At 44.9% G+C, this 21355-nt stretch overlaps 1 protein-coding gene across 1 annotated transcript in view; it reads left to right on the forward strand.

The window, feature by feature from the left end:
• The window catches only part of grin2db (glutamate ionotropic receptor NMDA type subunit 2D b), a 121088-nt gene extending 101069 nt beyond the window's left edge, over nucleotides 1-20019 (forward strand). Inside the window, exons 14-15 of the mRNA XM_090224934.1 lie at nucleotides 16074-16309; nucleotides 16678-20019. Of these exons, the coding sequence (XP_090081060.1) occupies nucleotides 16074-16309; nucleotides 16678-19899 (3458 nt within the window). The 3' untranslated portion in view covers nucleotides 19900-20019. The remainder of the gene's footprint in view (nucleotides 1-16073; nucleotides 16310-16677) is intronic.
• Nucleotides 20020-21355: the final 1336 nt, after the last annotated feature.

Here is a 21355-nt window from a genome sequence, read left to right on the forward strand (position 1 = left end):
TGAAATATTGAAACGCAAATAACCCTATTATTATAATTGTCTGTAGTCGTAAACACTCTGTACTACAGAGACAATTCCCATAAAATAGCCCTAATTTAATGGTCCAAGCGTTTCCCCAGTGAGGATTCTCCTTACTCTCTCTCTCTCTCTTTGTCTCTGCTTCTCCCTTTTTCCCTGTACATATTTCTCATCTCCCGTTAATTCCGGGACCTCCTTTGAGGATTTACTACCCATGTTTAGTACAACCTTGTAGTTACTATAATTATTCTCACAATCTATGTGTATGTATTTCTATGATCTATGTATGTGCTCTTTTTCCCATTATCCAATTACTATAGTTGCTCTCCTGCACAATCTATGTGTGTGTCTCTTTAATCTCTTACTCAATTGCTATCTTCCTTTACTATTGTGTATTCTCTTAACCTATGTGTGTTTTTCCTTTCTTGAAACTTTATCTATAGAGGTGTCTTTCGATCGGACATTAGGTCTCACCCGTATACAACCTATAAGCTATTTTCCAGGGGTCGTAAATCCCTAGTCAGCAGCCTATTGTTCTGTTGTTCTTTGTTATTTTGACGTTAACATCAGTGGACACTACATAGGTAGTGTCCACTGAGTGTCTTGGTGGTAGCCACTGATACCTCATGTCATTACGTGTCATTTCGGATCTAGTTTACGTTGGTACGTGTCATTTTGGATCTTGTTTACATTGGTACGTGTCATTTCTGATCTAGTTTACATTGGCACTGCAGATACCTCGTGTCATTTCAGATCTAGTTTACATTGGCACTGCAGATACCTCGTGTCATTTCAGATCTAGTTTACGTTGGTATTGTGTCATTTTGGACCTTCTGTTGCCTAGGTGGCTCTACACCCAATTCCTATGATCTAATTGCCTAGAATACTACCTATATCAGGGTTCTCTACACAAAATTCTAAAATATAGGTCACCAGGTATGAATGCCCTATGGGAATTTTTAAAACCAACACCTAAACTACACCTAAACTACACAAAAACAATCAAATATATTTCTGAATGTAGCCCGAGCGTCAATTCCCCATAATTCATGAATAAAGATTTACTGACCTTGTCTCGTAGACTGGGAAAAGCAATGTAGGTTAGATCTCGTCACCACCTCTGTCGTGTACCAGTTCACCACTGGCCTGAAATAAACCCTCAATTTAGAGGTCAGGTCTTTGTCTTACGGATCCTGGATCCACCCGTGCACGGTTTTCAGCAGTTCCTTGGGACGACAGAGGCAGGTATTGAGATCCGGCTCGAAGGACCAAATTGTCACGAGAATTATGTTCTTCATGTTCATAACCCAATTCAATTATACTATTCAGTCTGCAACCCAGAATTTGTAAGATACTGGTTGAAATTAAACAGACGGAGGCCCAGCTACGATAGTCAGAAAGTTTATTTACGAGAGCGCTGGTCTGTTGTACAAAACGATTCATTTTATACTGACTTCTTATGCACATACTTTCACACACAAACAGACTCCTTACGCACATACTTTCACACACAGACTCCTTACGCACATACGTTCACACACAAACAGACTCCTTACGCACATACTTTCACACACAAACAGACTCCTTATGCACATACAAACAAACATTAGGTATCCTATGCACACACTGTCCTACTACCCAGCTGACAAAGATTAGGGGAGGTCACTCCCCGTCCTCCCTCAAGTTAGGGAGACCGTGGGAAGTACTTCCCGTCCTTTCCCCAATCTTTCAGTGGCCCTAGAGTAGTAGTGGTGGTTGTTATGATAGTTGAGCAGAAGTAGTAGTGGTTGTTATGATAGTAGAGCATCAGTGGAAGTGATTGTTATGATAGTAGAGCAGTAGAAGTGGTTGTTATGATAGTAGAGAATGTAGTAGTCATGGTTGTGTCTGATATTAGAGCAGTAGTAGTAGTGGTTGTTATGGTAGTATAGCAGTAGTAGTGGTTGTTATGATTGTAGAGCAGTAGTAGTAGTGGTTGTTATGATATTAGAGCAGTAGTAGTAGTGGTTGTTATGATTGTAGAGCAGTAGTAGTAGTGGTTGATATGATTGTAGAGCAGCAGTAGCAGTTGTTATGATAGTAGAGCAGTTGTAGTGGTTGTTATGATAGTAGAGCACTAGTAGTGGTTGTTATGATAGTAGAGCAGTAGTAGTGGTTGTTGTGATAGTAGAGCAGTAGTAGTGGTTGTTATTATTGTAGAGCAGTAGTAGTGGTTGTTATGATAGTAGAGCAGTAGTAGTGGTTGTAATGATAGTAGAGCAGTAGTAGGGGTTGTTATGATAGTAAAGCAGTAGTAGTGGTTGTTATGATAGTAGAGCAGTAGTAGTGGTTGTTATGATAGCAGAGCAGTAGTGGTAGTTGTTATGACGGTAGAGCAGTAGTCGTGGTTGTTATGATAGTGGAGTTGATGAAGTAGATGTTATGAGAGTAGAGCAGTAGTAGTAGTGGTCGTTATGGTAGTAGAGCAGTTGTAGTAGTGTTTTTTATGACAGTAGAGCAGTAATAGTAGTGGTTGTTATGATAGTAAAGCAGAAGTTGTAGTGGTTGTTATGATAGTAGAGCATCAGTAGTAGTGGTTTTTATGATAGTAGAGCAGTAGTTGTAGTGATTGTTATGATAGTAGAGCGGTAGTAGTGGTGTTTGTTATGATAGTTGAGCAGTCGTAGTGGTTGTTATGATAGTAGAGCAGTAGTAGTGGTTGTTATGATAGTAGAGTGGTAGTAGTGGTTGTGATAGTAGAGCAGTAGTAGTAGTGATTGTTATGATAGTAGAGCAGAAATAGTGGTTGTTATGATAGTAGAGTGGTAGTAGTCGTGGTTGTTATGATAGTAGAGTGTTAGTATTAGTTGTTGTTGTGATAGTAGAGCAGTAGTTGTAGTGGTTGTTATGATAGTACGGCAGTAATAGTGTTATTATGATTGCAGCGCAGCAGTTGTAGTGGTTGTTTTGATAGTAGAGCAGTAATAGTGGTATTATGATTGTAGCGCAGTAGTAGTAGTGGTTGTTATGATAGTAGAGTAGTAGTAGTGTTATTATGATAGTAGTGTAGTAGTAGTGTTATTATGATAGTAGAGCAGTAGTAGTAGTGGTTGTGATAGTAGATCAGTAGTAGTGTTATTATGATAGTAGTGTAGTAGTATTGTTATTATGATAGTAGAGCAGTAGTAGTGTTATTATGATAGTAGAGCAGTAGTAGTAGTGGTTGTTGTGATAGTAGAGCAGTAGTAGTTGTGGTTGTTGTGATAGTAGAGCAGTAGTCATAGTGGTTATTATGATAGTAGAGCAGTAGTAGTAGTGGTTATTATGATAGTAGAGCAGTAGTAGTAGTGATTGTTGTGATAGTGGAGTGGTAGTAGTAGTGGTTGTTGTGATAGTAGAGTAGTAGTAGTGTTATTATGATAGTAGAGCAGTAGTAGTAGTGGTTGTTTTGATAGTAGAGCAGTAATAGTGGTATTATGATTGTAGCGCAGTAGTAGTAGTGGTTGTTATGATAGTAGAGTAGTAGTAGTGTTATTATGATAGTAGAGCAATAGTAGTAGTGGTTGTTATGATAGTAGCGTGGTAGTAGTAGTGGTTGTTGTGATAATAGAGGAGGAGTAGTGGTTATTATGATAGTAGAGCAGTAGTAGTAGTGGTTGTTATGATAGTAGAGCAGTAGTAGTAGTGTTATTATGTTAGTAGAGCAGTAGTAGTAGTGGTTATTATGATAGTTGTGTAGTAGTAGTGTTAATATGTTAGTAGAGCAGTAGTAGTAGTGGTTATTATGATAGTAGAGTAGTAGTAGTTGTTATGATAGTAGAGCAGTAGTAGTGGTGGTTATGATAGTAGAGTGGTAGTAGTAGTGGTTGTTGTGATATCAGAGCAGTAGTAATAGTGGTTGTTGTGATAGTAGAGCAGTAGTCATAGTGGTTATTATGATAGTAGAGCAGTAGTAGTAGTGATTATTATGATAGTAGTGTAGTAGTAGTGTTATTATGACAGTAGAGTAGTAGTAGTGGTTATTATGATAGTAGTGTAGTTGTAGTGTTATTATGATAGTAGAGCAGTAGTAGTAGTGGTTGTTGTGATAGTAGAGCATCAGTGGAAGTGGTTGTTATGATATTAGAGCAGTAGAAGTGGTTGTTATGATAGTAGAGAATGAAATAGTCATGGTTGTGTCTGATATTAGAGCAGTAGTAGTAGTGGTTGTTATGGTAGTATAGCAGTAGTAGTGGTTGTTATGATTGTAGAGCAGTAGTAGTAGTGGTTGTTATGATTGTAGAGCAGTAGTAGTAGTGGTTGTTATGATAGTAGAGCAGTAGTAGTAGTGGTTATTATGATAGTAGAGCAGTAGTAGTAGTGATTGTTGTGATAGTGGAGTGGTAGTAGTAGTGGTTGTTGTGATAGTAGAGTAGTAGTAGTGTTATTATGATAGTAGAGCAGTAGTAGTAGTGGTTGTTTTGATAGTAGAGCAGTAATAGTGGTATTATGATTGTAGCGCAGTAGTAGTAGTGGTTGTTATGATAGTAGAGTAGTAGTAGTGTTATTATGATAGTAGAGCAATAGTAGTAGTGGTTGTTATGATAGTAGCGTGGTAGTAGTAGTGGTTGTTGTGATAATAGAGGAGGAGTAGTGGTTATTATGATAGTAGAGCAGTAGTAGTAGTGGTTGTTATGATAGTAGAGCAGTAGTAGTAGTGTTATTATGTTAGTAGAGCAGTAGTAGTAGTGGTTATTATGATAGTTGTGTAGTAGTAGTGTTAATATGTTAGTAGAGCAGTAGTAGTAGTGGTTATTATGATAGTAGAGTAGTAGTAGTTGTTATGATAGTAGAGCAGTAGTAGTGGTGGTTATGATAGTAGAGTGGTAGTAGTAGTGGTTGTTGTGATATCAGAGCAGTAGTAATAGTGGTTGTTGTGATAGTAGAGCAGTAGTCATAGTGGTTATTATGATAGTAGAGCAGTAGTAGTAGTGATTATTATGATAGTAGTGTAGTAGTAGTGTTATTATGACAGTAGAGTAGTAGTAGTGGTTATTATGATAGTAGTGTAGTTGTAGTGTTATTATGATAGTAGAGCAGTAGTAGTAGTGGTTGTTGTGATAGTAGAGCATCAGTGGAAGTGGTTGTTATGATATTAGAGCAGTAGAAGTGGTTGTTATGATAGTAGAGAATGAAATAGTCATGGTTGTGTCTGATATTAGAGCAGTAGTAGTAGTGGTTGTTATGGTAGTATAGCAGTAGTAGTGGTTGTTATGATTGTAGAGCAGTAGTAGTAGTGGTTGTTATGATTGTAGAGCAGTAGTAGTAGTGGTTGTTATGATTGTAGAGCAGTAGTAGTAGTGGTTGTTATGATTTTAGGGCAGTAGTAGTAGCAGTTTTTATGATAGTAGAGCAGTTGTAGTGGTTGTTATGATAGTAGAGCAGTAGACATAGTAGTTGTTATGATAGTAGAGCAGTTGTAGCAGTTGTTATGATAGTAGAGCACTAGTAGTGGTTGTTATGATAGTAGAGCAGTAGTAGTGGTTGTTGTGATAGTAGAGCAGTAGTAGTGGTTGTTATTATTGTAGAGCAGTAGTAGTGGTTGTTATGATAGTAGAGCAGTAGTAGTGGTTGTAATGATAGTAGAGCAGTAGTAGGGGTTGTTATGATAGTAAAGCAGTAGTAGTGGTTGTTATGATAGTAGAGCAGTAGTAGTGGTTGTTATGATAGCAGAGCAGTAGTGGTAGTTGTTGTATAATTGTAGAGCAGTAGTAATGGTTGTTATGACTGTAGAGCAGTCTTAGTAGCGGTTGTTATGATATTAGAGTGGTAGTAGTGGTTGTTATGACGGTAGAGCAGTAGTCGTGGTTGTTATGATAGTGGAGTTGATGAAGTAGATGTTATGAGAGTAGAGCAGTAGTAGTAGTGGTCGTTATGGTAGTAGAGCAGTTGTAGTAGTGTTTTTTATGACAGTAGAGCAGTAATAGTAGTGGTTGTTATGATAGTAAAGCAGAAGTTGTAGTGGTTGTTATGATAGTGGAGTTGATGAAGTAGATGTTATGAGAGTAGAGCAGTAGTAGTAGTGGTCGTTATGGTACGCACATACGCACATACGCACATACGTTCACACACAAACAGACTCCTTACGCACATACTTTCACACACAAACAGACTCCTTATGCACATACAAACAAACATTAGGTATCCTATGCACACACTGTCCTACTACCCAGCTGACAAAGATTAGGGGAGGTCACTCCCCGTCCTCCCTCAAGTTAGGGAGACCGTGGGAAGTACTTCCCGTCCTTTCCCCAATCTTTCAGTGGCCCTAGAGTAGTAGTGGTGGTTGTTATGATAGTTGAGCAGAAGTAGTAGTGGTTGTTATGATAGTAGAGCATCAGTGGAAGTGATTGTTATGATAGTAGAGCAGTAGAAGTGGTTGTTATGATAGTAGAGAATGTAGTAGTCATGGTTGTGTCTGATATTAGAGCAGTAGTAGTAGTGGTTGTTATGGTAGTATAGCAGTAGTAGTGGTTGTTATGATTGTAGAGCAGTAGTAGTAGTGGTTGTTATGATATTAGAGCAGTAGTAGTAGTGGTTGTTATGATTGTAGAGCAGTAGTAGTAGTGGTTGATATGATTGTAGAGCAGCAGTAGCAGTTGTTATGATAGTAGAGCAGTTGTAGTGGTTGTTATGATAGTAGAGCACTAGTAGTGGTTGTTATGATAGTAGAGCAGTAGTAGTGGTTGTTGTGATAGTAGAGCAGTAGTAGTGGTTGTTATTATTGTAGAGCAGTAGTAGTGGTTGTTATGATAGTAGAGCAGTAGTAGTGGTTGTAATGATAGTAGAGCAGTAGTAGGGGTTGTTATGATAGTAAAGCAGTAGTAGTGGTTGTTATGATAGTAGAGCAGTAGTAGTGGTTGTTATGATAGTAGAGCAGTAGTAGTAGTGATTGTTATGATAGTAGAGCAGTAGTAGTGGCTGTTATGATAGTAGAGCAGTAGTAGTGGTGGTTGTTATGATAGTAGAGTGGTAGTAGTGGTTGTGATAGTAGAGCAGTAGTAGTAGTGATTGTTATGATAGTAGAGCAGAAATAGTGGTTGTTATGATAGTAGAGTGGTAGTAGTCGTGGTTGTTATGATAGTAGAGTGTTAGTATTAGTTGTTGTTGTGATAGTAGAGCAGTAGTTGTAGTGGTTGTTATGATAGTACGGCAGTAATAGTGTTATTATGATTGCAGCGCAGCAGTTGTAGTGGTTGTTTTGATAGTAGAGCAGTAATAGTGGTATTATGATTGTAGCGCAGTAGTAGTAGTGGTTGTTATGATAGTAGAGTAGTAGTAGTGTTATTATGATAGTAGTGTAGTAGTAGTGTTATTATGATAGTAGAGCAGTAGTAGTAGTGGTTGTGATAGTAGATCAGTAGTAGTGTTATTATGATAGTAGTGTAGTAGTATTGTTATTATGATAGTAGAGCAGTAGTAGTGTTATTATGATAGTAGAGCAGTAGTAGTAGTGGTTGTTGTGATAGTAGAGCAGTAGTAGTTGTGGTTGTTGTGATAGTAGAGCAGTAGTCATAGTGGTTATTATGATAGTAGAGCAGTAGTAGTAGTGGTTATTATGATAGTAGAGCAGTAGTAGTAGTGATTGTTGTGATAGTGGAGTGGTAGTAGTAGTGGTTGTTGTGATAGTAGAGTAGTAGTAGTGTTATTATGATAGTAGAGTAGTAGTAGTAGTGGTTGTTATGATAGTAGAGTAGTAGTAGTGTTATTATGATAGTAGAGCAATAGTAGTAGTGGTTGTTATGATAGTAGCGTGGTAGTAGTAGTGGTTGTTGTGATAATAGAGGAGGAGTAGTGGTTATTATGATAGTAGAGCAGTAGTAGTAGTGGTTGTTATGATAGTAGAGCAGTAGTAGTAGTGTTATTATGTTAGTAGAGCAGTAGTAGTAGTGGTTATTATGATAGTAGTGTAGTAGTAGTGTTAATATGTTAGTAGAGCAGTAGTAGTAGTGGTTATTATGATAGTAGAGTAGTAGTAGTTGTTATGATAGTAGAGCAGTAGTAGTGGTGGTTATGATAGTAGAGTGGTAGTAGTAGTGGTTGTTGTGATATCAGAGCAGTAGTAATAGTGGTTGTTGTGATAGTAGAGCAGTAGTCATAGTGGTTATTATGATAGTAGAGCAGTAGTAGTAGTGATTATTATGATAGTAGTGTAGTAGTAGTGTTATTATGACAGTAGAGTAGTAGTAGTGGTTATTATGATAGTAGTGTAGTTGTAGTGTTATTATGATAGTAGAGCAGTAGTAGTAGTGGTTGTTGTGATAGTAGAGCATCAGTGGAAGTGGTTGTTATGATATTAGAGCAGTAGAAGTGGTTGTTATGATAGTAGAGAATGAAATAGTCATGGTTGTGTCTGATATTAGAGCAGTAGTAGTAGTGGTTGTTATGGTAGTATAGCAGTAGTAGTGGTTGTTATGATTGTAGAGCAGTAGTAGTAGTGGTTGTTATGATTGTAGAGCAGTAGTAGTAGTGGTTGTTATGATTTTAGGGCAGTAGTAGTAGCAGTTTTTATGATAGTAGAGCAGTTGTAGTGGTTGTTATGATAGTAGAGCAGTAGACATAGTAGTTGTTATGATAGTAGAGCAGTTGTAGCAGTTGTTATGATAGTAGAGCACTAGTAGTGGTTGTTATGATAGTAGAGCAGTAGTAGTGGTTGTTGTGATAGTAGAGCAGTAGTAGTGGTTGTTATTATTGTAGAGCAGTAGTAGTGGTTGTTATGATAGTAGAGCAGTAGTAGTGGTTGTAATGATAGTAGAGCAGTAGTAGGGGTTGTTATGATAGTAAAGCAGTAGTAGTGGTTGTTATGATAGTAGAGCAGTAGTAGTGGTTGTTATGATAGCAGAGCAGTAGTGGTAGTTGTTGTATAATTGTAGAGCAGTAGTAATGGTTGTTATGACTGTAGAGCAGTCTTAGTAGCGGTTGTTATGATATTAGAGTGGTAGTAGTGGTTGTTATGACGGTAGAGCAGTAGTCGTGGTTGTTATGATAGTGGAGTTGATGAAGTAGATGTTATGAGAGTAGAGCAGTAGTAGTAGTGGTCGTTATGGTAGTAGAGCAGTTGTAGTAGTGTTTTTTATGACAGTAGAGCAGTAATAGTAGTGGTTGTTATGATAGTAAAGCAGAAGTTGTAGTGGTTGTTATGATAGTAGAGCATCAGTAGTAGTGGTTTTTATGATAGTAGAGCAGTATTAGTAGTGATTGTTATGATAGTAGAGCGGTAGTAGTGGTGTTTGTTATGATAGTTGAGCAGTCGTAGTGGTTGTTATGATAGTAGAGCAGTAGTAGTGGTTGTTATGATAGTAGAGCAGTAGTAGTGGTTGTTATGATAGTAGAGAAGTAGTAGTAGTGGTTGTTATGATAGTAGAGCTGTAGTAGTGGTTGTTATGATAGTAGAGCAGTAGTAGTAGTGATTGTTATGATAGGAGATTAGTAGTAGTGGCTGTTATGATAGTAGAGCGGTAGTAGTGGTGTTTGTTATGATAGTTGAGCAGTCGTAGTGGTTGTTATGATAGTAGAGCAGTAGTAGTGGTTGTTATGATAGTAGAGCAGTAGTAGTGGTTGGTATGATAGTAGAGAAGTAGTAGTAGTGGTTGTTATGATAGTAGAGCTGTAGTAGTGGTTGTTATGATAGTAGAGCAGTAGTAGTAGTGATTGTTATGATAGTAGAGCAGTAGTAGTGGCTGTTATGATAGTAGAGCAGTAGTAGTGGTGGTTGTTATGATAGTAGAGCAGTCATAGTGGTTGTTATGATAGTAGAGCAGTAGTAGTGGTGGTTGTTATGATAGTAGAGCAGAAATAGTGGTTGTTATGATAGTAGAGTGGTAGTAGTCGTGGTTGTTATGATAGTAGAGTGGTAGTATTAGTTGTTGTTGTGATAGTAGAGCAGTAGTTGTAGTGGTTGTTATGATAGTAGAGCAGTAATAGTGTTATTATGATTGCAGCGCAGCAGTTGTAGTGGTTGTTTTGATTGTATAGCAGTAATAGTGTTATTATGATTGTAGCGCAGTAGTAGTGTTATTATGATTGTAGCGCAGTAGTAGTAGTAGTGGTTGTGATAGTAGAGCAGTAGTAGTGGTGGTTATGATAGTAGAGCAGTAGTAGTAGTGGTTGTGATAGTAGAGCAGTAGTAGTGGTGGTTGTTATGATAGTAGAGTAGTAGTAGTGTTATTATGATAGTAGAGCAGTAGTAGTGTTATTATGATTGTAGCGCAGTAGTAGTAGTAGTGGTTGTGATAGTAGAGCAGTAGTAGTGGTGGTTATGATAGTAGAGCAGTAGTAGTAGTGGTTGTGATAGTAGAGCAGTAGTAGTGGTGGTTATGATAGTAGAGTGGTTGTAGTAGTGGTTGTTATGATAGTAGAGCAGTAGTAGTGGTGGTTATGATAGTAGAGTGGTAGTAATAGTGGTTGTTGTGATAGTAGAGCAGTAGTCATAGTGGTTATTATGATAGTAGAGCAGTAGTAGTAGTGGTTATTATGATAGTAGAGCAGTAGTAGTAGTGATTGTTGTGATAATAGAGGAGGAGTAGTGGTTATTATGATAGTAGAGCAGTATTAGTAGTGGTTGTTATGATAGTAGAGTGGTAGTAGTAGTGGTTGTTGTGATAATAGAGGAGGAGTAGTGGTTATTATGATAGTAGAGCAGTAGTAGTAGTGGTTGTTATGATAGTTGATCAGTAGTAGTAGTGTTATTATGTTAGTAGAGCAGTAGTAGTAGTGGTTATTATGATAGTAGTGTATTAGTAGTGTTATTATGTTAGTAGAGCAGTAGTAGTAGTGGTTATTATGATAGTAGAGTAGTAGTAGTTGTTATGATAGTAGAGCAGTAGTAGTGGTGGTTATGATAGTAGAGTGGCAGTAGTAGTGGTTGTTGTGATATCAGAGCAGTAGTAATAGTGGTTGTTGTGATAGTAGAGCAGTAGTCATACTTGTTATTATGATAGTAGAGCAGTAGTAGTAGTGGTTGTTATGATAGTAGAGCAGTAGTAGTAGTGTTATTATGTTAGTAGAGCAGTAGTAGTAGTGGTTATTATGATAGTAGTGTAGTAGTAGTGTTATTATGTTAGTAGAGCAGTAGTAGTAGTGGTTATTATGATAGTAGAGTAGTAGTAGTTGTGGTGGTTATGATAGTAGAGCAGTAGTAGTAGTGGTGGTTGTGATAGTAGAGCAGTAGTAGTAGTGTTATTATGATAGTAGAGCAGTAGTTGTAGTGGTTGTTATGATAGTAGAGCCGTAGTAGTAGTGGTTGTTGTGATAGTAGAGTAGTAGTAGTAGTGGTTGTTGTGATAGTAGAACAGTAGTAGTAGTGGTTGTTGTGATAGTAGAGCAGTAGTAGTAGTGGTTGTTGTGATAGTAGAGCAGTAGTAGTAGTGGTTGTTGTGATAGTAGAGCAGTAGTAGTAGTGGTTGTTGTGATAGTAGAACAGTAGTAGTAGTGGTTGTTGTGATAGTAGAGCAGTAGTAGTAGTGGTTGTTGTGATAGTAGAGCAGTAGTAGTAGTGGTTGTTGTGATAGTAGAGCAGTAGTAGTAGTGGTTGTTGTGATAGTAGAGCAGTAGTAGTAGTGGTTGTTGTGATAGTAGAACAGTAGTAGTAGTGGTTGTTGTGATAGTAGAGCAGTAGTAGTAGTGGTTGTTGTGATAGTAGAGCAGTAGTTGTAGTGGTTGTTATGATAGTAGAGCAGTAGTAGTAGTGGTTGTTGTGATAGTAGAGCAGTAGTTGTAGTGGTTGTTGTGATAGTAGTGTAGTAGTAGTGTTATTATGATAGTAGAGCAGTAGTTGTAGTGGTTGTTATGATAGTAGAGCCGTAGTAGTAGTGGTTGTTGTGATAGTAGAGTAGTAGTAGTAGTGGTTGTTGTGATAGTAGAACAGTAGTAGTAGTGGTTGTTGTGATAGTAGAACAGTAGTAGTAGTGGTTGTTGTGATAGTAGAGCAGTAGTAGTAGTGGTTGTTGTGATAGTAGAGCAGTAGTAGTAGTGGTTGTTGTGATAGTAGAGCAGTAGTTGTAGTGGTTGTTATGATAGTAGAGCAGTAGTAGTAGTGGTTGTTGTGATAGTAGAGCAGTAGTTGTAGTGGTTGTTGTGATAGTAGTGTAGTAGTAGTGTTATTATGATAGTAGAGCAGTAGTTGTAGTGGTTGTTATGATAGTAGAGCCGTAGTAGTAGTGGTTGTTGTGATAGTAGAGTAGTAGTAGTAGTGGTTGTTGTGATAGTAGAACAGTAGTAGTAGTGGTTGTTGTGATAGTAGAGCAGTAGTAGTAGTGGTTGTTGTGATAGTAGAGCAGTAGTAGTAGTGGGTTTTGTGATAGTAGAGCAGTAGTAGTAGTGGTTGTTGTGATAGTAGAGCAGTAGTTGTAATGTTTGTTATGATAGTAGAGCAGTAGTTGTAATGTTTGTTATGATAGTAGAGCAGTAGTAGTAGTTGTTGTTATGATAGTAGAGCAGTAATAGTGGTTGTTTTGATCGTAGTTTCATTGCATTCGTCTCTGCTAAATGCTTTTTTAATCCCTCAATGAATCATACATCTGTTACCTGTCTGTCCATCGCTATGGTTACACAAGCAGTCTCCCCATCAGACAATCAGAGCGGGGGTAGGGCCCCCTGTGCTTGTTGGTAGGCTAGTTTTCATTAATGAAAAATACAAACATGTTGGCCCCCCTTTAGGTTAGCAGATGAGAATCCCCCAACCCATCTGAGCCTACCACCATGATATAGATTCTGGCCATCCTTCCACCACATTTAAATGATTCTAATCTCCATGCTCTCCCTTCTCTCTTCTTCTGTCTCTTCTTCTCCCTGTCTGTTATTCTTCTCTTTCGATTCTCTCTGATGTGTCACATTTACCCCTTTTTCTCTCCTCTCATCCTCTTCAAACTGAAGAGTGTACCTGCTGTTTGTCATAATGACAATCTCTGCCTCTCATCCTCCGTCTCTGCCTCCCTCGTTCCCTCCCTCCTCTCTTTCCCCTGGCACACTGTGGTCGTGGACAGAGAAATATTTCCTCTCTCCTTATCTTTCCCTCTCTCCCACTATATATAACTACCTCTGCTTCTCTCCCTCATTCCTTCTTTCATCCCTCTCTTTCTCTTTACTTATTTTTATCCACTCTCCCTCTTTTCTTCCTCCTTCCCTGTCTCTCTCTTTATTTGCTGTCAGTTCTAGGGTTATAATGTTTTAAGGCTTATTTTACATCTATTTTATTTGTCATTGTTTAGCTCCTCCTCTTCTACCCCCCCCCCCCCCCACCCCTCTCTCTCTTTCTTTAGTTCTCTCCTCCTCTTCTACCCCCCCTCTCTCTTTCTTTAGTTCTCTCCTCCTCTTCTACCCCCTCTCTCTTTCTTTAGTTCTCTCCTCCTCTTCTACCCCCCTCTCTCTTTCTTTAGTTCTCTCCTCCTCTTCTACCCCCCCTCTCTCTTTCTTTAGTTCTCTCCTCCTCTTCTACCCCCCCTCTCTCTTTCTTTAGTTCTCTCCTCCTCTTCTACCCCCCTCTCTCTTTCTTTAGTTCTCTCCTCCTCTTCTACCCCCCCTCTCTCTTTCTTTAGTTCTCTCCTCCTCTTCTACCCCCCTCTCTCTTTCTTTAGTTCTCTCCTCCTCTTCTACCCCCCTCTCTCTTTCTTTAGTTCTCTCCTCCTCTTCTACCCCCCCCCTCTTTCTTTAGTTCTCTCCTCCTCTTCTACCCCCCCTCTCTCTTTCTTTAGTTCTCTCCTCCTCCTTCTCCTCCACTCATTTTGCCGTACTGTTGAAGCTTGACAAAAACAGGCCTTTACAATTGTTGACCATTGACCTTGAGGAGTCACCTTGAATGAGGAGCAAACAGAGGGCCTGAGGACCTCCCTTTAGTGCTAATGAAACACACACGCGCACACACGAACGTAAACACACACGCACGCACGCACACACACACACACACACAGACACTCTCACACTCTCTCTCACACACACACTCGAGCGCGCACACACACACACACACACACACACACACACACACAAACACACACACACTCACACTCTCTCTCACACACACACTCGAGCGCACACACACACACACACACACACACACACACACACACACACACACACACACACACACACACACACACACACACACACACACAGACACAGACACACAGACACTCTCACACTCTCTCTCACACACACACTCGAGCGCGCACACACACACACACACACACACACACACACACACACACACACACACACACACAGCTAACACTAACCCTAACACTAACCCTCTCCTGTCCTCCTCTCTTCTCCTCCTCCAACCTCTCCCTACTCCCTAATCCTCCACTCCTGTTCTCCACTCTACTCCTCCTCCTCCTCCAACCTCTCCCTACTCCCTACCCCTCCTTTCATGTTCTCCTCTCTACTCCTCCTCCTCCAACCTCCCCTTACTCCCTAATCCTACACTCCTGTTCTCCTCTCTACTCCTCCTCCTCCAAACTCATCCTACTCCCTAATCCTAACACCTCCTCTTTCACCTTCCTTTCCCTTTCCCTCCCCAATTCTCCCCAATTCTCTCCTTTACATTAACCTCTTTCTGCCTGCCTCCTCTTCACCTCCTTTTGCACCCTCTCTTCATCTCTCCCTGTCCCTCTCGCTATCTCCCATCTCTCTCTGTCCCTCTCCCTATCTCCCATCTCTCTCTGTCCGTCTCCCTATCCCCCATCTCTCTCTGTCCCTCTCCCTATCTCCCATCTCTCTCTGTCCCTCTCCATACTCCCTATTTCTATCTGTCCCTCTCTCTATCCCCCATCTCTCTCTGTCCCTCTCCATACTCCCTATTTCTATCTGTCCCTCTCCCTATCCCCCATCTCTCTCTGTCCCTCTCCCTATCCCCCATCTCTTTATGTCCCTCTCCATACTCCCTATTTCTCTCTGTCCATCTCTCCCTATCCCACATCTCTATCTTGCCCTCTCTCTATCCCCCATCTCTCTCTGTCCCTCTCCGTATCCCCCTCCCTTCCCCCATCTCTCTCTGTCCCTCTCCCTATCCGCCATCTCTCTCTGTCCCTCTCCCAATCCCCCTCCCCTCCCCCATCTCTCTCTGTCCCTCTCCCCATCCTCCATCTCTCCTGTCTCTCTCCCTATCCCCCATCTCTCTCTGTCCCTCTCCCTATCCCCCTCCCCTCCCCCATCTTTCCTGTCCCTCTCCCTATCCCCCTCCCCCATCTTTATCTGTCCCTCTCCCTATCCCCCATCTCTCCTGTCCCTCTCCCTCTACCTATCCCCGATCTCTCCCTGTCCCTACCCCTATCCCCCATCTCTCTCTGTCCCTCTCCCTCTCCCTATCCCCCATCTCTCTCCTGTCCCTCTCCCTCTACCTATCCCCCATCTCTCTCTGTCCCTCTCCCCATCCCCCATCTCTCCTGTCCCTCTCCCTATCCCCTCCCTTCCCCCATCTCTATCTGTCCCTCTCCCTATCCCCCATCTCTCTCTGTCCCTCTCCCTCTCCCTCTCCCCATCTCTCCCCATCTCTCTCCTGTCCCTCTCCCTCTCCCTCTCCCTATCCCCCATCTCTCCCTCTCCCTCTCCATATCCCCAATCTCTCCCTGTCCCTACCCCTATCCCCCATCTCTCTCCTGTCCCTCTCCCTATCCCCAATCTCTCTCTGTCCCTCTCCCTCTCCCTCTCCCCCATCTCTCTCCTGTCCCTCTCCCTCTCCCTATCCCCCATCTCTCCCTGTCCCTACCCCTATCCCCCATCTCTATCTGCTCTCTCCCTATCCCCCATCTCTCTCTGTCCCTCTCCCTATCCCCCATCTCTATCTGTCCCTCTCTCTATCCCCCATCTCTCTCTCTGTCCCTCTCCCTCTCCCTATCCCCAATCTCTCCCTGTCCCTACCCCTATCCCCCATCTCTATCTGTCCTTCTCCCTATCCCCAATCTCTCTCTGTCCCTACCCCTATCCCCCATCTCTATCTGTCCCTCTCCCTATCCCCCATCTCTCTCTGTCCCTCTCCCTATCCCCAATCTCTCCCTGTCCCTACCCCTATTCCCCTTCTCCCTGTTTCACTCCCCCCTCCCCAGATGAGATTGAGATGCTGGAGCGTCTGTGGCTGTCTGGTATCTGTCACAATGATAAGATTGAGGTGATGAGCAGTAAGCTGGACATAGACAACATGGCAGGTGTCTTCTACATGTTGCTGGTGGCTATGGGGCTCAGTCTGCTGGTATTTGCCTGGGAGCACCTGGTCTACTGGAGGCTCAGACACTGCATGGCTACCAGCTCCGGGAGACTGGACTTCCTACTGGCCATCAGTAGGGTGAGTTTGTGTGGTGGGAAATGGCGTGTGTGTGTGGGGGGGTCAAGCGATAGAGGTATCTTATTTATGTGTGTCGGTGTGTTTGTGTGTGTTTGCCTGCGTGCGTGTGCATGTGTCCGTCAATTCCATTTCCACTCAGTCAATTCACAGGATTCATTGGAATTCAATTCCTCTCACACTCAGGATGTATGGTAACCTTGACGATGACCTTGATAGAAACAACATACTAATATATATTATGCATACATCTTGACTGATAACTGCTCGTCCCTCAGTCACATAGGGCATGTTTGATTTGATTCTATTAATACATGATTGAATGTTCATTACCATTCCCCGCTTGTTCGCGATTTCTCCCTCTCTACCAGGGCATGTACAGTTGTTGTAGCTTTGAGGATGAAACCACGCCGGGCGGGGCCAAATCCTCCATGGCTATGCTCCCCCACCATCATGGCACCATGGTAACAGTCCCGCCCCCGCCACACTTGGTCAGTGCGTCGTCAACCAACCCGGCCCTGACCATGGCGCAGCAGCAACAGTCACAGCCCGTCTACAAAACACAGATGCCTGGATCCCCTCCCACCGTGGTGCATTCTGGGACGGCGCTGGGGCCCTCCAACACTCCCATGCTGGGGGCGCCCCTGCCTTGCTCCACATTCCTCCCCCGGCCTGATCGCAGACTGGCCGTGGTGGACCGCTGGAGGCTGCCCAAGGCCGGGACCGCCACCAACCCCATGGCCGTCCGCGGGGCCGTCGCAGACATGGGGCCCTTCCCCCAGAAAGTGGCTCCAACCTGGGGCACGACAGCTGGAGGAGTGGGGGTTGGTGGTGGTGGTGGTGGTGGGGGGCTGGATGGATATAAACGCTACTATGGACCCATCGACCCTGAGGGTCTGGGGCCCTGTATGGACCAGCCTGCAGGGTCCCAGACCCCCAAAACAGCCCCCAGGAGCCACCCTCAACCCCCTCCCGCCACTGTGGCCTTCTACTCAGAGAAAGGTCCTGACCAGGGGGTGGGGAAGAGGGTGGTGGGAGGTGGTGGTGCTGGGTGTCAGGGGAAGGGAGGGGTCAAACCTTTGGGGACGCCTCGGCTGCCTCCTAAAAGCCAAGCCGTGGGCGTGACCCCAGTCCCTCTGCCCACTAACCCCCCGCTGCCACAACCCTCCCCCCCTCTCCCCTCATCCTTTTGGAGGAAGCGCCGGCCCAAGAAGCCCAAAGAGCCAGGCGGGCCTCTGTACGAGAACATCCTACCGCTGGGGCGCAGGGGAGGAGGAAGGGATGGAGCGAGGGATGGTGGAGGGAGGAGGGGACGCCCCCTCTCTCCTCCTCTCCCACTCTCAGTAACCGTGCCCATGTCCCCCACCTACACTCCCCCTTCCCCCTCCACCTCACTCCCCTACACCAGCTCAACTTCCTCCTCTTCCTCTAACACATCGTCCACCTCTTCCTCTACCTCCTCCTCTCGCTCCTCCTCTCCTTCCTCCTCCTCCTCCTTGACCTCTCAGAGCACGCGGGAAGGTTTGGATGCAGAGGACGATGATGAGGATGAGGAGCTGACCGAGGAGTCCAGTCTTCTCCTGGGGAGGGGGAGGGACAGACAGCGTTCAATTATCTCCTCTCGCTCCCTCAGTCATGGGCGCCAGCCACCACCTATACCACCCCGAAAACCACGCCCTGCCCGAGGGGAGAGAAACAGGGAGAGGGAGAGGGAGAGAGGAGGTAGCCAGTTGGCCCAGTTACAGGAGTGGTGGGCGGGCTGGGGTGATAGAGAGAGGGATCGCAGTGGAGGAGGAGATGACGAGAGGAAACGAGAGAAGAAGAGGAGGAAAGATAAAGAGAAGAAGAAAAAGAAGAAGAAGAGGAAAAAGAGGGAGGAGAGGGAACGAGAGCGAGACAAAGAGAGGAAGAGACGGAAGGTGAAAAAGAAGAGGAAGAAGAAGGCGCTGAAGACGAAGAAGAGGAAGAAATCGACTGGGCGTTCCGAGCAAGAAGAGGGGGAAGTGGAGGCAGATAGGGAGGGAGTGGGGGATGGAGGGAGAGAAGGAGGGAAGCAAGACTACTCTTCCTTTCCAAACCAGTATCGTAGTACGTTTGGGGAGAAAGGGAGAGAGTCAGCATGGGCAGGAGAGAGGGAGCGAGGAAGGAGGGAGGGAGAAGAGGAAGAGGGGGGTGATAGAGAGGAGGATAGCAGCAGGAGCAGGGAGAGGCGGCCCAAATCATCCCGTTCCCACTCCAGACATCGACCCCCCAGTAAGCTCTACCCCAAACTCCCCGCCTCAGTCAAGTTCTGGGTGAGTGGAGGAAATGGGGAAGGGGGGGACCCCAACTCTGGAACACACCCCTCCTCCCTGCCTCCCCTCATCCCACTCTCCAAGAGGCGGAGGAGTGAAGGGGTGGAGAGAAGGGAGGGAGGGAGAGAAGGAGAGAAGAGGCCTCTGTTGATGCACTATGAGAAAGGCAGGGCTAACACCCAGGAGAGGCTCTCCTTCCATGAGTGGGACTCTGAGGAGGATGATGAGGAAGATGTGGGGGAGGAGAGGCAGAGAGACAGAGCGAGGGAACGGGTGGAGGAGAGGGTGAGGAGGGCGGGTGGGAGAGGTGCTGTGTCAGAGTCAGAAAGAGACAGGGCGAGAGCAGAGGAGAGTTACTCTGATGAGGGCTCATCAGGGGAGTTTGGGCGATTTGAGAGGTACTGGGAGGGGAGGGAGGGGAGGGAGGGGAGTGGGGGGGCTGGAGGACCAGGGAATAGTGGGATAGGGGGGATAGGGGGAGGGAGCTGGTTTTTCGGCACATACCCCTCCAGAGAGAAAGGGGGCAGCATCAACAGCAGAGACGACTCTATACTAGGGCGAGTGGAGGGCTGGGGGGGGGTGGGGGGAGATTCTTGGGGTTCAGGGCCAGGAGTAGGGTGGGCATCAGGGGGAGGGAGTGGAGGACTGGGGTCCCAGTGGCCCCCTCCTCCAGCAAACCTCCCACCCCCCCGACGGTACTGGTCTGTGGACAAACTCCCAATGAAGGGAGAGAAGAAGTGGAAAAGGGGAGGAAGGGGGAAGGGCAAGGGACGCGCACGAGACAGGAACCAGGGGTCTGGGGTGTCAGGTTCATGTAGTCAGTACCCCCACCCCCATGTGCACCCGCACCCCCAAGGGCGGTCACACGGCCATGGGAAGAGAGGAAGCACGGCCCTGTCCCACAGCCAGGAGGAGCTGCTCCCCCACTGCCACAGCTTCAGCGGGGGCTCACGGCCCAAACCCCCTCCCAAACCAGACCAGGGCCAGGCCAAGTCAGGCAGCCAGGCCAGTCTCAGCACACAGCAGCCAGGAGTGTTAGTGGACCACCCCCCTCAGCCCTCCCTCTCGCCCCCTCAACCCCAACCTAGTGTCCCTTCCTCATCCTCCTCCCTGCCGGTGCCCATCCCTCCTCCTCCCTCCTCGTCCTCTGCCTCGGCCAGTGCTAAGCTCCTGTACCAGAGACTACGGTCAGTACCTCAGCCCGGACGCTTCTACTCCCCCCACCTGCCACTCAAGGCCAAGAGCCTATGCTCCCGACGAGGCTCCGCCCATTTCTCCAGCCTGGAGAGCGAGGTATGACAGGGGGAGACGAGAGAGGGAGACACGCGAGCCGACACCGGCGCCGCTGAAACCACCGACGCCATGGCAACTGTTACCAAAGGCGGTGCCATGGCAACGGGGGATGCCACGGCAACTGAGACTGCTGTTATGGCGACTACAAATGACCATCAGCTAGTGACCATCGCTACAGGAACAACTAGGGATGACTGTACCATGGCTGTCTCCGCTGTGGGTGAAAGCGGAACCATAGTAACCCGGTCCCTGGTGCGTGTTCTGGTGAGGGCCACGGTGAGGCGCCACACCAGGGTCACCCACATCTGCCTGGAGGGGTCCCATGACACCGAGAGTGTCGCCATGTCGTCTGGGGCGATAGCAGCTCCAGAACTCCTCCTCCGGTCGGAACTGAGCTTTGTGATGTCATCGTCAGTCCTCCTCTCTTCCCCCAGTCAGAACAATGGATAAGACAAGTCTCCAAACTGTGAGTAATGATGTCATGTTTACACACAAACACGCTCGTCTCCCTCCCTCTGGTTCTGACTGAACACACCTCGTTGGTAGTGGAGAGACCGGCCTGCTCCTGTAAGGATCCAACGCCTGTTTAACACTCCCACAGACTCTAGCTCTCCTGCCCCCATTGGCTGAGGGACATGTCACATCATCCCCTTTTGAATTGGATTGGTAGACTGCATCCTCACGTTGGAGAGACCCCCCCCTTCATCTCTCTCCCCTTTTGTAAGTTGGTTGATATAAAAGCAATGCAGTCGCCTCTCTCTTACACACGCTCTGTCTGGCTTCCCATCTCTCATTGGCCAGTGAGGACAGTGACATGACTTTGACCTCATGACGTCTTCAGGGCCATCTAGCACGACCGAAGCCCCCCGGAAGGGAAGGATACCAACCCCCATGATGTCATGTTTACTACAAACCCTTTTGTCCAATTAGATTTAACAGGAGACTTTCTCCGCCACCTCATTGGAGCCTGTCCTTTCTCCTCTGGTCCGATCAGAACTCAGAACAGAGACTCTTGTCATTCCGCTGACGAGCACGATGACATCACTGTGTTCCAGACACAAACGGAACATTCGGAAGAAAAAAAAGACACGTAGCGAGATCTTTCTTTCCCGTCTCTTTCTTTCTTTCTTCTCCTTCTTCTTTGTTAGTCTATCTATCTATGTGTTGTTCTGTTAGCATTTCAAGCAGCAGGGAGGTCGGCTGGGGCTGAACTTGGACATGAGAAGCCTTTAAAAAGCAGTGCCAAATTTCTACTCCACAGCTTTTAAGCCAAATTGGTTTCCAGTCATCTGTTTTCATGAGTATATCCCTATAGTATTTCACACGTGAGCAATACAACATTCTCTATTAGGAGAGAGGATGGAGGAAATGATTGGTTGCAATATCTACAGTTGGCACTAGATGGCTGCATAATATTCAAATAAGCTTGAGAGGACTGAGTGAGAAAGTCTCTGAGCTGAGT

This window comes from Oncorhynchus mykiss, chromosome 3 (assembly GCF_057628025.1).
Source record: "Oncorhynchus mykiss isolate SJ-2025 chromosome 3, ASM5762802v1, whole genome shotgun sequence".
Classification (NCBI taxonomy): domain Eukaryota; kingdom Metazoa; phylum Chordata; class Actinopteri; order Salmoniformes; family Salmonidae; genus Oncorhynchus; species Oncorhynchus mykiss.